Consider the following 15895-nt stretch of genomic DNA (forward strand, 5'->3'; position numbering starts at 1 on the left):
TATAATATATATAAATATATATAAATACAGCTCAAATATATATTTGAGCTGTAGAGAAAAAGTTTACTGACACACTTTGAGAATTACTGTATTACTAAACACTTACAAAAGATCAAAATAAGAATGTTCTAGTTAAAACTGCATAAGTGACACAGGATGATGAAGGCCTGTTGTAACTATTAGCGTACAGCAGTGGCTAGAGAGCAGGTCTTCCTCCTACTGTCTATACTTTAATATTACTTCCTGAACACAGTGGGGCGAGAGAAGAAATAGTGATGCTTTGCCCTATACATGGACAGGAAGGGAGAGTTTGGGGTGTGGAAAAAAAATCTGCAGTCTCTCTTTGCTCCCAGCACCAGAGCTGTCTCCCAAAACCAACTGAATCAGTATCTTCCCTGAAGCCGCTGCCAGATGGTAAGCTCCAAATGAAGACAATCTCTCTTACCGAGTTTCACTTCATGACTTCCAAAACCGATGAACTAAATTTACTAAAACAGTGAGCCCTCATGCTCACCCTGAATGACAAAGCACAAAGACTGACATATTTAATGATACTGTAATTCCAGAGGATCTAAGAGAATATAAAGGCAGGTTTTCTAAGACTGTGCCTCCTCTTACTAGTCTGCTTCTTTTCCACCTACTTCAGCTGGTTTAACAAAGGGTGCTATGTTCTCCTGAAAGCTTGCTCTGTTCGGACTAGTGAAAATAAACGTCTCTGACAACACAGAATAATTTAGGGCATGGGCATTTTTGGCTGTATTAGGGACATGAACTAATTACACCCACGAAAGCAAAGATAGAAGATACCTACATACATAAAACCATTGAAGACAGTCTGGCCTGAAGCAAATGTAAAAACAGATTAAAGCATTCCACAAACTAAATCAGAAAAAAATACAGGTGCAAAGCGAAGGAAGATGTGAATGTGTATTATAGTGAAAATAAAGAAAAAACCAAAAACAACAACAACAAACGAAAAACTCATCCAAATATGTTCCGCTTGCTTTCCAGAAAAAAAATGTTTTGGTAAAGAACACACTAAAAAGAAGTAAGCAAGTTTCAGTGACAAGTAAAATTTGGAAATTGCCCCTACAAAAGGTAACAATATTTTAAAAGAAATTTAATTCTCCTTTAATAGGTAATTCCACTATTTCTCTTAGCAATTAGTCTATCAAAATATTTGCATGTTAAATATGCTGTTACATGAGCTATTCGATTATTCAACCACTTAAGATGCACAAAGAACACCACTGCAAAAAACCTAGCAAAATAAAATTCAATGCTTCATTTGTCAATTACGCATTCCTCCTTTACCAATATCTGAAGATACGGAACCCACACAGATCAATGAACAGTAATTCAAATTAGTTGTTTTCACAAAAATCCAGCAGTAATCCTTTAAATTACACTTATGGTATTCTGAAAACAGAAAGATAATTCAAAGTAGACATTTAACAGAGGTACTTGATGGTATCATCTTATTGCTAACAATATGGAATATGGTTCATATCATATGGAATGAAAGAAAACATTACTGGGAGAGAACAACAAAAATGTAAGAATTCTGATTCTGTGACAGTGTCCACAGTGAGAAAATTATGGCCTCCCTGAGGCTCTGAGGTATATATTAAATGACAGTGTATACAATATATTCTCAAGAATAATACTCTGCTCCATTTTAAAGCAAGGGTAACTACAAAATTAAGTCAAGTAATTGGATTTGCAAATTGCCCTGAGATTACACTTGAAATGTTTAATTCACCTGATGAAGGCACTAGATCTTTATCACTCCAAGACTCTACTGGAGAAGCTTCTGTTCTGTTAAATGATCTTGACTCAATAGCAGACTCAGGTTTTGTACTAGAAATTTCTTTCTTTTTCTTATCTTCTTGTGTAACTGATTTTGACTCTTGCTGCATCTGTGAACCAAATATTAATAAAAAAATGCACATGGGTATATGCTTGATACAATATTGCAAAATAAAGCTTTCAAGTCTGAAAGCTCATCTTCTATGAAATTATTTTCAGATATGATATCACACAATGATATTCAGCTAGTAATGTTAAGTGTCAGCTGCATGTAAGGGGGACAGCTGGAAAAAACAAAATGCATGAAAGAACCCTCCAGTTCAGATACAGTAACTTCAAATTCATATGTAAGGAAATTTACTTTGTCATGAGTAGGTACTTAAGTCTGATACTGTGCTTTTACCTGAGACCCTCAAAGTACTTCACAAGGAAGTCACTGTTCACTTACAGATGAGGAACCTATAGTCTTACAAAAGACTGAAATACCATTTAGTTTTTATAGAACACTTACTACCCTTAGTTAACAGAAGATGGAAAGATAAATCATGGTAACACCCTAGAAATGACAAATAATATATTGTTCTGGGAACAGGCTTCACTCAGGGAAAAAAATAAAGTTAATAGAAACTGTCTTTACCGCATCAATTATTGGTTTGCTATCAGTTTAATGACATCTATCTGAACGTCATTTTCGAAACTCAGAATTCCATTTGTGCTCCTAAGCGCAAATAAAAGATGAGGACTGCGTACAAATGAACACCGTAAATTTAAAGCAAAATACTTCTAAATGTTAATATAACAGAGAAACTTTAATTTTCTTTTAAAAGAGAAAAAAAAACCAAACATCACTGTGCAAAGCTGAAATTTTATTCAGGGAAGTACTACTTTTGTCAAGGGTTTATAAATTTCCACTGGAGAAAAACTGTTTCAGGGTGCAGAGAAAACATGTTTAATTCTGGGATGCACTAACTCAAATTCTGTGTATAATTTACAGGAGGTTAATATTCCCCTCTACTTAGCGCTGGCAAGGCCTCAGCTGGTTTACTATGTCCTATTTTGACGACTTCACTTAAAAAAACCCAAACACCACAAACCACACACAAAAACCCCTAAAAACAGAGAAGGAGAGAAAGAGAAAGTTCAAAGGAGAACAAGAAGTCTATAAGAGTTAGAAAGCCTGTTCTGTAAGAAAAAGTTATACCAGGGAAAAGATAATGTCAAAAACCATGATAAATTTTCCATATGTAATAGGGTTTAAGAATAAGCTAGTCATACCTACTGTAATTCTTTGCGTCTTTATCTTAAATTCAGTGGTCTACTTAGGACCAAAGCCTGAATCAGAATGGATTATTTTTTCAAGATCAAAAATGAGCTGTAAGAGAAACTGAGTTTTCTCGTGCATCTCGCATGTATTGTGGGACTAGATAGAGGATCTTGGTATCTGTTGGGCTGAAAGGTACAACAAACGTGACATCAATTAAACACTGAAGTTACAAAAATATCAGAGGGGTTTCTGTGCCTCTCAATGTAATTAGTAATCTTAAACAGAATCAGCAGAATAGTACTTCACCTTCTAATTTACTTTTTTCTCTCCCTCTGAATTTGTGAGTTAGTCATTCCTTCAGTAAGCCTACCTTGGTGACATCTTCCTTTTTGGTCCATAGTGATCGCACAGCTTCATAGGTTTGATGGCTTGCAGAAAATAACTTTTTCCCTGTTACCTATGTTTTTTAGAAAAACATAATTTAACAACAGCTTTAAAAATACTAAGATATACAGACCATTCAAATGTAACGCATCTTATTTGCATGAGAACATGCTTGACCCCATACTAAGACATTTTAACAGTCTACTTTTCAAGATCTAGTGCATATTTCTCTTACATCAAGAACGTCCTCAATAATGTTTAAACTGGTATTAGAAACCCACAGGTAGTGTTCACATGCTACATCCACCTTCTCAAAATGAAATCAAAACCTGAGCAGCAAACAGTGTTTTGGCAATGTTAGCACAATAGACTGGACCACCAGTTTTAAAGCATCCAAACTTGTTTCACTGTGTTGGCAATCATCAAAGACAGTAACACAAAAGGAAAAAGCCCCAAAAGATGATCTGGCCCATGTTAGTGAGCAGTGTTTTGCTTTACAAATGGCCAAGTCCTTCCATCTATTTTTGGAAAGTAATTTTATAATACTGCAGTAACTATGAAGTACCTTTACAAATGCTCTGTAGAAACAGAATACTTCACAGCTGCCACTACAAAAAACTGTGCAAGAGGTGATACATGATGTAAGTAGACAGGAAACAAGGTTTTAGCTTCCTGAGACAGGTCATAACGTACAGTGTAGCATTCCTGTTCATTTCTCCATCTTCCAACCCTGACGTTTAAGTCTTATGACAATAAATCAAGAAATCCCACTGCCTCTTGAGAAACTGTAATCCTCATTGACTTGCATATAAGAAAAAACCAACATATCAGTTTAGTAATATAAGACTGCCAAAAGATTTTAACCATGGTATAGGTCTTTGTGATATCTTCTTAAGTACTCTGGAAGTATAAAAATACTGAACAAAACCACTCCACTAAAATTAATAACAATAACAACTGATTCATTATGATGGAAAGTTAGAGATTAAATAGTAGTTTTTTTTCAATCAGATTTCAGGATAATGTTCCACAAATCTTTCTGTCAAAACTTAAATCTGATCATTTAACAAAAAGATTAATAAAGTCGTAGAACCAAACACAGTGAACTAAACTAAATTTTCCTAGCTCAATTTAACACAGAAGTGTAGTTTTGAAACTACAAATACAAAATTCATCAAGGAACTACAAAGAATTCTTATGAAGTAGTATGTGCTTTTCTAAATAGAGAAACACTGAAAAACTATAGAGGAGGAAGAGATACATTGACTTTATATATCCTGCTTTTCAATTCACTTTTTGTGTAGAAAAGTACTGTGTGCAAATAATTCTTGCATACAAAATATTAAGTATAGTTCTGTTTTTTTTGCATAAACAGTTAAGACATATTCCAATTAGGTAGACAACTGCAAGATGACAGTAATTGGAAAACAAGGAATTCTAAGGGATGCAATTGTACGGTATCTCAAACTGTGTACCTATCAAGTTCAACAAGACTTTATTTTTTATTTACTTTTATTTCAGCAAGATAAAATAATCTTCATTTAGCTGAGAAACGAGGATTAAAAATTGAGGCCGCATTTTTAAATTCAGTTATTTTATTAATTTTTTATAGTTATGCAATTAACATCTGTGATGCATCATATGTTTTAATGAAGATGCATGTGAATTCTGACTCCTTGTCCCATAACCCTTAATTCAAATGAAATGGGAATACCATGACTAAATTCACTGTTAATTCAATATTACAATACAAGTAAACTTACCTTAGCAAATACCACTGACTGAGCTGGGTAACAAACAGAAATTCCTAAGGCAGTAAGTCCCAATGGATAAGCAATTTTCTTAAATCTAGAATCTGTATAAAGCCAAATATTTCAAATAGTTAGATATTTAGACATTAATGAAATGTAAAGCTAAGTAGTTGTATCAGTTAAACACAACTATTTAACCTCTAACCATCGTTTACATCAAACTTATCCCTGTACTGGCTGGAGGAGAGAATGTGATTATAGTTTAGTACAGTCATGTCTGCAGGAGATACTGATACTCTGAACATTAAATAATTCCAAACTAGATTTTCCAATATTGTGAAAAATCAGAAGAACATCTGTGTCATTTAGGTGCTGCTGTGGTTCTTCACTAGCTCCATGCACGCTCTGCTGAGGACACAGATTGCAGCATTTCGAGCAGCCAGGAGCCTGGAAACCGGGGCCTCCTTGTTCAAACATAAGAACAGCTGGGCCAGGCTCAGGCTCCTGTTTGTTGACAAGGAGCCTTGATGACAGATTATCAAGTCCAAGTTCTTTTTTTAAGTCTCTCCACCAAAAAGTAACAGGGATACAAGAAGAATGCTTTTACTAATCTGCTAATATTTTGAGTAACACATTTTTTTTGTGAAATATTCAGATAGACATGCACTTCAGGTATTAGAGAGTAACATTTTCTGAACAATATTTTCTGGCAAGGTAAGTATTATACCTCTAATATTTATCTTGAAAGGAGAGACAGTTGTATCTATTAAATTACCCTTCTGGCTTCAAAGTTGCCAAAACCATGCCTTCCAGTGTGTATTCTTTTGCACCTGTTAGCCAAATGCCAACTTTCTTTAGGATCTTCCCTCTAAATTCCCTTAGTTTTCACCATATTCAATAACTTTACCTGTTAATTTGTCTCAAATTTCCTCCCATACACACATTGTTTCTGAAAACCAATACTGAACAAACTCAAAACAGGTGTCCTACTTTGAATTTCTGTTGATTACACCATTAAAAATGACTATACTATCCTACTCTGTCTTAGCCAGCTTCTAAAAGAAGTACTTAATAATGTCCCTTCAATTTATCAGGAAGGATTTCTTTTTTTAATACTAGTTACACAGGTTTTTGCCCATGTTTCAGAAAAGTCTTTTGACCATTAAAATTACTACATGCCATGTATTCAACACACCAATGATGAAAATAAGCAAAACTCCCTACCTTTTCTTGCCAACATTATGCCAGCTAAGCCTGATATTGTAATTACACCAACTTTGGGAAGAAATTCTGGTGGTGGATTCTTCAGGTAAACATAAGCATCTTAGAATTAAAAAAAAAAAAAAAGAAAAAGAAGCATAGCAATTCAATATTAATCCTTTCATTTTATTTCCCACTTCATAAATAACAATGGAAGTAAAAGTATGAATATCCAAAACTGAAAAACGTCCAAGACTACATTTTTTGTTAATGAATGAAGGTGCCTTATTTTCCAGGTACACACTCCAGTCTGCGTTAGACAGAGACAGAACCACAGTCCTCAAAACACAGCAGCAAAGTCAACACTTTCTCTCCTTAAGATACTTTTATATGTTTTGTAAAATGTTAGTCCTTAATAAAGGAAAAGGAAAGCATAGTTTCAAGTTTTGATTTTACTGTGAGTTAATATAGATTAAATGAGACAAAAAATATTTTGGAATCTCCCAACACACTATTTTTAAGGAAAACAACTGTTATCTATAGTTTCTGATACTGGACTTGAATGCAAATACTGCTTGTAACTTGTGTGAGAATTAAGACCCCAATTTTATAATTAAGACACATTGTGGAATTTCCATCCCTCCAGATTTTCAAGACCTGACCAGACAGAGATGTAAAGCAACCTGCTTAGGCCCTGCTTTAAGCAGGTGACGGGACTAGATGATCTGTAGAGGTGCCTCTACAGAGAGATCTGTGGATCTATAGAGATTCCAACTTCAATGATTAATACTATTTAATTAGTAATTTCTCTCATTTGAGAACAGAAATGAAACTCCATAGTGAATTAACAGTGGTCCCAGTACTCCAGTGCACTCCCCTTTCCCCCTCGTGCCCCCCTGGAACTAGGATTTGCTGTTTCAACCATCCTTCTAAGCTGCAAGGAGAAACAACAAAAAATGCTCAATTCAGAAATATGTGACTTGCCTACCTTTTCCAAACTGAACTGAATCCATTATTCCATTTTTAACAAAGACAAAAGCATCCTACAAAAACAAACAAAAAAAGAAAATAAATGTAAAATCATGGCAAAAGTAGATGTTTTCAGTACAAAACTACTCAGTTGATACATATGGCTCAGCACTATGAGACAAAGAAATATTATGTAACTTTAAAAAAACCAAACCAGATCAGTGAACTTCTACAGAGGCTGTGCTGAGATCTATCCTCTTTTTGATTACCACATTTATATTTTTAAAACTTCCATCCACATTTACTTAAAAAAAAGTCTCTTTAATATAGTAAGATCACTTTCAAAATTGACATCTCAGGAACAAAACCGTAGGGTAGCAAAACATCTGGACACCAACTGTAAAACATCAGAAAATTCAGCTATAAAATACAATCTCCTCTTCCTAGAGAGACTTACCCAGTAAAACTGACTTTGTCTTTCAGTTTATAAAGATGGTGCTTAGTTTCACTAAAGGTAAGCAATACTATTTGGTCTAACACGTGTGCTCAACCAGTTTGCATTACTCCCTTCAAATTGGTCAATTTAATTACAAGTTTTTCTTTATCCAGAAAAAAACCTTCTATTAGCCTATTATTAGCATTGTTGTCCTCAGATTGCTAAACAAATTGAGTAAATACACATTCTTTAGGAGATTAATGAAAAAGAATGTCATCTTGAGTTACTTCACGGAAATAATTTGTTTGCAGTAATCTAGAATTTGTACCACCAGAGGTCACTGCTAGTCAATACTGGAAACACGATGATTAAACACATGGAAAAGTTTGATACAGATTTATAACTAAATTATTTCAGTTATGCAGTCACTGACAAAATTTTCACAGACCAACAGAATCAAAATTTACAGAAAATACAGGAAGACAATTTGATTTCTTTGCCTTTTTCAAATAATAGGGTCTACCTTCTTTGTAAGAGGAAAAATACAAACATAAAATTTTATATTAACAACAGCCAGGGTAAAGCTGTCATTTACCAGCAGTTAAGAGAACGGTGACAGCTATCACATTTTCTTATATGTCTGGAATATTCAATAACAGAGTTGCGAGGTATTTTTGATGCGTAGCTAGTAATAGCCCGCTTTAACAGTTACATTGGATGCACTCAGTTTGTCTTCCCTAAGGTACCTGAATTAGGTCGCTTAACCCGCCCTCTGGAAGCAGCTGTCTCTCTCCATGTACTGTACCTGGAATTTCAGACTCCTAAATGCCATCAAGTTCCGCTAGCAAGAGTTTACCTACATAAATCTTGCCATAGAAGTTAACCCGTTAAGAGATACTTCTGAACCTGACGTTGTAGGTTGGCCTATATTCAGTGTAGCATTGACTGAAGGGGATCTATTTAACTCACTGCCTTTTGATCTGGAAAACAGGGAGAACACATATGTTCCCTGTTATAAGCACACTAGAGAAAAATGAGAGAAGAGTTCATTTTTGCATTTTAAATCGTAGGTGTATGCTAATACAAGGAACTGAAAAAAAATCTCCCCAGTGAAGTATGCTGGTTTTTTCAATGTTTTAGCCTAGTGCCGTCAGGAATTGTAGGAAACTTTGGACACAGGTATTTCTTACCTTGCACCATCCAATATAGTGGCCGGTTGTCTGTCTTACAGAAGAAAATTGCTTCTGCAAGCAACCCGGCTGTTCTTCAATGTACTTCAATTTCAGAGGTGGTGGACAGTAAATTGGAAGCTGGAAAGAAAAGCATAACTGTACTGCAGAGAGATAGTTTTGTATACTGATTGGTATTTACACTGAATAGTGTTTTTCAAGACTGCAAATCCTTAGCGTTCCCATTACAGCAAGCATAATCTCTATATTGAATTATGCTCTTTTATATTTACAAACTTACTGTACACAAGTGTGACTACAGGTTAATTCTTTAGAAATCAAAACTGAAAGTATCGTATAGGTTCTAAGAAGTAAAATTACTGAGTATGAGAAAAGTATCTTTTATTCAGAAAAAGCATGAGCAAGAATAGTTGGAAGATGCATCCACGTATTACCAGAAATTGTACAACAGAAAAAGACTATTATTATCAGTAAGTATTAGATTCTCTTACTTTTTCTGGCTTCAGTCTGGAAATAACGTAATAATGAAAATGAGATAAAACCTTCCTAACTTGCTATTGTAACACTTCATGTTTTATTTGTGCTACAGCGGTCAGTTATTTAGGAGGTAATTTTTCTTATCACACATTACTTAGCTACGTATTATATTTACTGGGTAATATAATACAATGGAAAGAGATGGTATTCTGCAGATTCTGCTAGTATTATTTTAAAGACTGACAAACAGTAAGACTCTTACCTGATTTGGCTTCACCAGCTGACTCTTTGATTCCTTTTCTGTTCCTGCATATACAGTAATACTTGCAAATGGCAGACTAGAAAAAACAGCTGCTAGCTTTGCCACCTGGGACAGACAGATAAAAAAAGGGAGTCTTAATGCAGAAATAAAAATTTCACTGCAGTAAAATCTGGATTTTACTATTGTGTTGTGCTTGATCAAATATGGGATTAGACAAGTCACTTTTAAAACCTTTTAAAAACAGTATGCCTTTTAGGAACCTCTTCTGTCTTATACAAAGATTTTTTCAAATTACAATGGTAAAGAAAAAGTTAGAGATCACTGACAACAACAATTATGTTTGAAATACCAGGAAGAATTTGGTGGTCAAAGCCATGTTGATGCTTCCATCATGCCTTAAGGTAAATTAAGTTCTAATCTATTGAATATACAGGTACGCCAAGTCAATGAATGACTCTTGTTTCAGCAAAAAGCACCTCAGTTTTATTTAAAGGAATTCTCCATGACATCAGATATGTGGGCATGGTGGTGTTGGGTATACGGTTGGACTTGATGATCTTTGAGGTCTCTTCCAACCATAACAATTCTATCATTCTATGTCATCTCTTTTCCAATTCAGAGAATGGTTCAACTACCGTCTGTTTGGAACAACTGCGTGTTGACAATAAATGAAAATACATAGCAGTAACTGGAATAAATCACCTGCTTAACCTTTCGAATCATGTACGTTACAATGAAAATTACAGAAATATAGGTTTGGTCGTGAGAATTTGATGTCTACTTAGAACATTAATTTGGAAAAAAACATCATTTATTATACAAAGCTTAATGTCAAATACAGCTTCACATGAATATTTTTTGAATGACTGCCTTAAGATTCCAATCAGAGCTGGTATTACATACACTGGCATACCATATACTGAAAAACTTGCCACAATATATTGAAGTATCTGCAACTTTGGTAGATTGCGGTTTCTTTTATATCAGCAAAGACTTTTCTGTTCTGCTCTTCACCTGAAGCATTTTTGAAATTTTAAAAAATGAAAAACGTTCCCAGGATCTGCAGAGAGATGATGGTAGTAAAGTGCCAGAAAAACAGAAAAGCAGGGGAAAAAACCAACCTTGATTTTGGGAAATAAATCCCCAGTTTAATACCCTACTATATCCTCATTTTTACCTCAGCTTTCAATTGGAAATATCCTGTCAAAGGAGTGGGATTTACTCCATAGCATTTAGTTATAATAAAGAAAACATAATGAACATGAAGAAATGCAAAAGCACCACTCTGAATGAGCTCCGGTTCATGAGACATCAATCACATGCACATTAAACTACTGAAGACAGCAAAACACCATTGCTTTTAAAGTAACCTGTGCGATCATCATAGCAAAACTTTCCTATCATACCATCACAGTGAAACACAAAGCCGTAGGAGAACAAAGGAGGACACCGCAATGATGAGAGGACTGTTCTGAAAGAAGGGGCAAGCAGACAATGCCAGAGCTGAAAGATGTGGAATATATCTAAAAATTATTCTTCAGTTGCATTTTTTGGCACGGGGAGCTAAGGGCAGGAAGGGTTACTTAAGGTTTCTCTACACTAATGGTCTTTATTAATATATAGTCTTTCCGCTCTTGACATTCAGTCAATATACCCCTTCCCTCTCCTTGAAGCATAAAACCTTCTTGTCAGCATAATTATGGTACCACCCTAGATGTCTGCCAGTGGCTACTATTTCATGCTTTTCTTCAATATAGAAATGGTGGGAAACCGTGTAGGACTGAGCTCATTTTGCTTCGAGAAACAGAACTCCACTAATTTTCTGTCCGGCCAGTTGATGTTATGAAACTTTTGTAACACCGCTGCCAGCTGGAAGCATCAAAAAACCCCCCACAGCTCCAGTACAGTCAGGCTAGCAAATCTCAGCTGGCAAAGCCATCACTGTAAATGCAACTACATTGACCAGCATGTGCTATTCTCTTAATTTACACGAGTGACACCCCAAAATATTTTACCTTTGCAGATGAAGTATAACAGGCCTGGGAGGCACCAATACAGAACTGAAGGACATGGCCACTAGATGAAAGCTGGGGATACAGCTCTGAGGAACTCGCTGTGTCAGGAGTCCCAGCCAGGGGAGATGGGGACAGCAGGAAAGCAGGGGCTGCGCGAGCTCCTATTCCTGCAGAAGCTGACAGGCAGGGCAGTGACCCAAAGGCAGGAACTTGTGAGACCTGCTGCCCATGGCCTCACCCGGGGAAGGCAGGGAGGTTTACAGGCACCATGCATGCACACAGGTGCAAGTTAAGCCAACAACACGTCTGGACTTGGAGTGGGACACAGGGGGGGGATACCAAAAATCATGTTACTAAAGAACTGGTTTTCCCATGTTGACCTAGCTATGCTGGCAAGCGTGGACACGGTCAGGAGGAGGTGGTGATACCACTTCCAGAAATGTAGAGAGAAAAGTCCTACATATATGTAAATACAGCCATGCTGATATCACGTATGTTGACCAGCATTGTGAAAAAAATTCAGTTAGTCACAGGTTGACAAAAGGTTTAACATGTAATGTTATTTAGTGTTAAACATCAATGATGTAACACGCTTAGTACAGCTTAGCTTATGACCGCCATACCGAGGAGTACTTGCCATTTTTCCGTTCAGTGCCTAACAGGACTGCCTCGGCAGAAAAAGTCACCAGGAGGCTCTGTTGACTCAGCTGTGCCCAGCACAGGAGAGCGGCTCTCCTAGCACAGCCCCAGGATACAGAAAACAGGTGAGAGAAGATGGCAATCATCAAAATATGAACCAATTAACACAGTAACTGTCATTCTGATAACGTTGCTTAGAGCAAAATGCCAGTCTGAGCTACAGAAGATTATCTCTAAATGGACATCCGTTCTCAAAATAGTCTGTATTTTCAAAGACTTATTAAAGAAAACTGCTGAAAATGTAACGTAATTCAGATTGCTTATTTCAGTACAAGATGCTACGAAAACAACATACCAATTTTCAGTAGATATTAGACAGAAAATAAAATTTAAAAGTGAGAAGTAAGAAAGCATGAAAAAGTTATATTGTTCACTTAACAAATTTGATTAATTTGCTTTTAAAAGGCACAACAGAGTTTCTTGTGCTAAATGTGAGAGAGAAAGCTATACAGGGAATGATTAAAGTAGTCCAATTCCTGACTGACAGTAATTGCTTTACTTTTGGATGCCTGAAGACAAATGCATAAATGTTTAAAAACCCAAGCGAACACCTGTACTATCTAACATTTACGCTGCCACAATTATTCCAAGCAGGTTTCACTCTTTTCTATTGAAATCACAAAGAACTGAGGTGAAAGAAAGGCAACGTCACCTTGACTACACTAAAGAGGTTTTACTGCATTGAGCTGTTTATCCTCTTCCTTTATCTAATGATTAGGTATATTAAAAAGCCCTCAATTAACAAAGTTGTTTCTAGTATTAATTTATTAAAATGATTTTTTAAAAATTATTCCGAAGTATACGATGCATTAAACAAGGAAAATCATGTACTGTTTAGCTAAAGAAATCAAAAGATATTTTACCCATGAAATCTTCTAAAAGAAGTTATGGAGAATTAAGAAATGGCAGGATCATACAGTCATGTCGAAGACTAGGAAAGAAGTACAGAGAAAAACATCTGCAACGAACTCGAGCTGTAAAAAATCCTACATGGATTACATGGTCAACCAGTAGAATGATGCCAGAATGTCAGTTGATAACTGATTCAGACAAACAAACAAAACTTCTCTTTCATGAATTCAGGAAATATTTTAATTTACCTTTTTTTTTTTTAATTGAAAGAGTTTACTTCAACATCTGCTCTTCATTTTACTACTACTTCCACGTTTATCTGAATTAATGCTCTGACCTAAGCCCCACGAAACTAACAAAAGAAAATAACAGACTAAGGAAAGAAAATCACCCAGCCCCTAATGGCATCAGATCTAAATACCAGCAGTTACAAAAGCCAGGAGCCCAGATGACATCTTCTGGAGATGAATTCTATATGAACATAGATCTAAACATCACCAGAATTACAGATACTAGAAATTACTAGTCTTAATGCTCTGGATGGGGAAAAAGGTCAATGGCAAGAGTTAAAATGATTTCCTGTAATACCACTGCCGTCACACTGCAACACCAGGAGGTTGGGTTTTTTTCCCAGGCATAAAAAGCACACCAGTTGTTTCAAAGCACTAAACAGTGCAGAGTAACAGACATGGCATTATTTTTGGTCAGAAAGACTGAATAGCAATTATTTGCTGAAGAAATTTATTACACGCTCTCTAGCAGAAAATTGTTACAGCTATGCTTTTTAATAGTAGAACTAGAGTAAAACTAATCAAAATTTAATAATAAAACTATCATATGTACCTGGATAATTCTGGCTTTAAGTCTTTGCATTTCAAACAATCTACTTCAAAGTGTCAGAATCTTATCAAAGATCAAAAATACAGATTCTATTAAAAAAAGTTAAAAAGCTACATCACTACAAAGAATTCACTATCTTCAACTCAAAAGATGCAGAATACAAACTAAAGCATAATACATTTCATTTACGCTAAACTCCAAGACATTAAGTATTGTTTCCCACTGAAACCGCAAATTCTGTACACTTGCCTCAAGAATCAGAGCGCAAATAAGGAAATTTGCCCTGAAGGTAGGAATAAGCCTTAAAACAAAACCAGGTACTCAAAGGAGTAGACTGTATGCAAAAATCTAATATATGTATGTGTGTGTGTATGTATATGCCTTCTCTATCACAAACCCAGAACCTAGTAGTCCAATTAAAATAAGATTAAAACCCTAGCAGCTACTGCATGTCATATCTTCCATGGAAAGCTGTTACTCAAAGAATAAGAAGCACAGGTTTATGGTTTTCTCCTACCACCTACATGTCTTGAGGTAGAACAGAAAACTGTCTCCCATCCTTTTGATTTATTTTTCTCAGAAGTTACAGGAGACATGACAATTGCCAGAAGCTTCTAGGCCAAATCCAGTATTTTAATTTGGCTATCTATTTACAGAAATCTCTAATGAGAACTACCAAAAAACCACACCCGAGTGGAACAGAGCATCCTTCCACCTCAGCTCAACTTACTGATACTCTACGGATTTGTTTTTCATCTTTATCTGCCAGATGGTAATGGAAGAATAAAACTCTATTAATTTTTCATAGTAAAGAACACACCTGAAGTTGCATCACTTCACCAAAGGTACCGAATTATTCAGATTTATGTACTAAACTATACGACTTCAAGACCACCTAGCCATACAGCGAAGCCAAATACAGTTTCTTTTTTCAGGTACCTGTCTCATAACAAGCTAAGGTAAAACACTTCATTTTCATTCCTTTCGCTGTCCTCATTTGCATTATCTTTTTCTTTGCAGATATATACACATTTTAAATGCTTTGCAAAAAAACCAAAAGAAGATTCATGTGAGCACAACCTATTCATCATTTGGCTATGAAAACTGGAAAACCTGTCTGAATAGTTGACAGAAAGCCTAGCTTTTTACAGGCACATTTTTCTGTTTCAAGACAGTACACTATCTCTACAATTAAAGATATTCAGGTACTTGTGACCCTGTTAGTTCATAACAGTGTGATTTTAACATCTTTGCCTTAGTGATGTATAACACCACTACACTTTACAATGCTACTACCAAACTAATTTCTTGATATTTCTTCTTTCAAGTAAGGAGTGGAAGGCATTTCAGAAGCTGTAAGTAGGCGGAGAAAAACCAGAACAGAAATACTTCTTTCATTCCCTGCTGTACAATTTAACCACTCTCTCGAACCAGCTCTTTCTACCTCAAGTTCTGCAACAGAGAAAACAATACTGACACCTCTTACTTTCCTACTCCTCCTTCATGTGAGCCCTCGGTTACAGGCTGAAGGGATGTCCCCATGCCGAGAAACTACGATCTTCTAATCCCCCCATGCTGGAGGAGAGAAGTTGTGCAGCCAGCAGGAGTTCAGCACTGGGGAAGGGCTGTGTGACCAGCGAGGGCTGGGGTAACATCACCCCACCGAGCTGTTCAGCCGGGGGCGCCTCTCCGCTTCCCGCCTTGCGGACCCCGCGCACTTCCAGGGCTCCTCCAGAGCTCAGCGACG

General features: G+C 36.1%; 1 protein-coding gene across 1 annotated transcript; it reads right to left on the reverse strand.

Annotated features, from left to right (window-relative positions):
- Window positions 1-1762: 1762 nt before the first annotated feature.
- On the reverse strand, window positions 1763-15690 carry APOOL (apolipoprotein O-like; the record flags this gene model as incomplete). The annotated part of the gene is made up of 8 exons (XM_009704314.1): window positions 15635-15690; window positions 9743-9875; window positions 9004-9123; window positions 7397-7451; window positions 6433-6531; window positions 5221-5312; window positions 3444-3530; window positions 1763-1919 (listed from the first exon to the last, which is right to left on the reverse strand). Coding segments are annotated over exons 1-8 (799 nt in total), but the record flags the coding sequence as incomplete, so codon positions are not given.
- Window positions 15691-15895: the final 205 nt, after the last annotated feature.

The sequence above is a fragment of the Cariama cristata genome, unplaced genomic scaffold (genome assembly GCF_000690535.1).
Source record: "Cariama cristata isolate BGI_N322 unplaced genomic scaffold, ASM69053v1 scaffold11807, whole genome shotgun sequence".
In the NCBI taxonomy this organism is placed as follows: domain Eukaryota; kingdom Metazoa; phylum Chordata; class Aves; order Cariamiformes; family Cariamidae; genus Cariama; species Cariama cristata.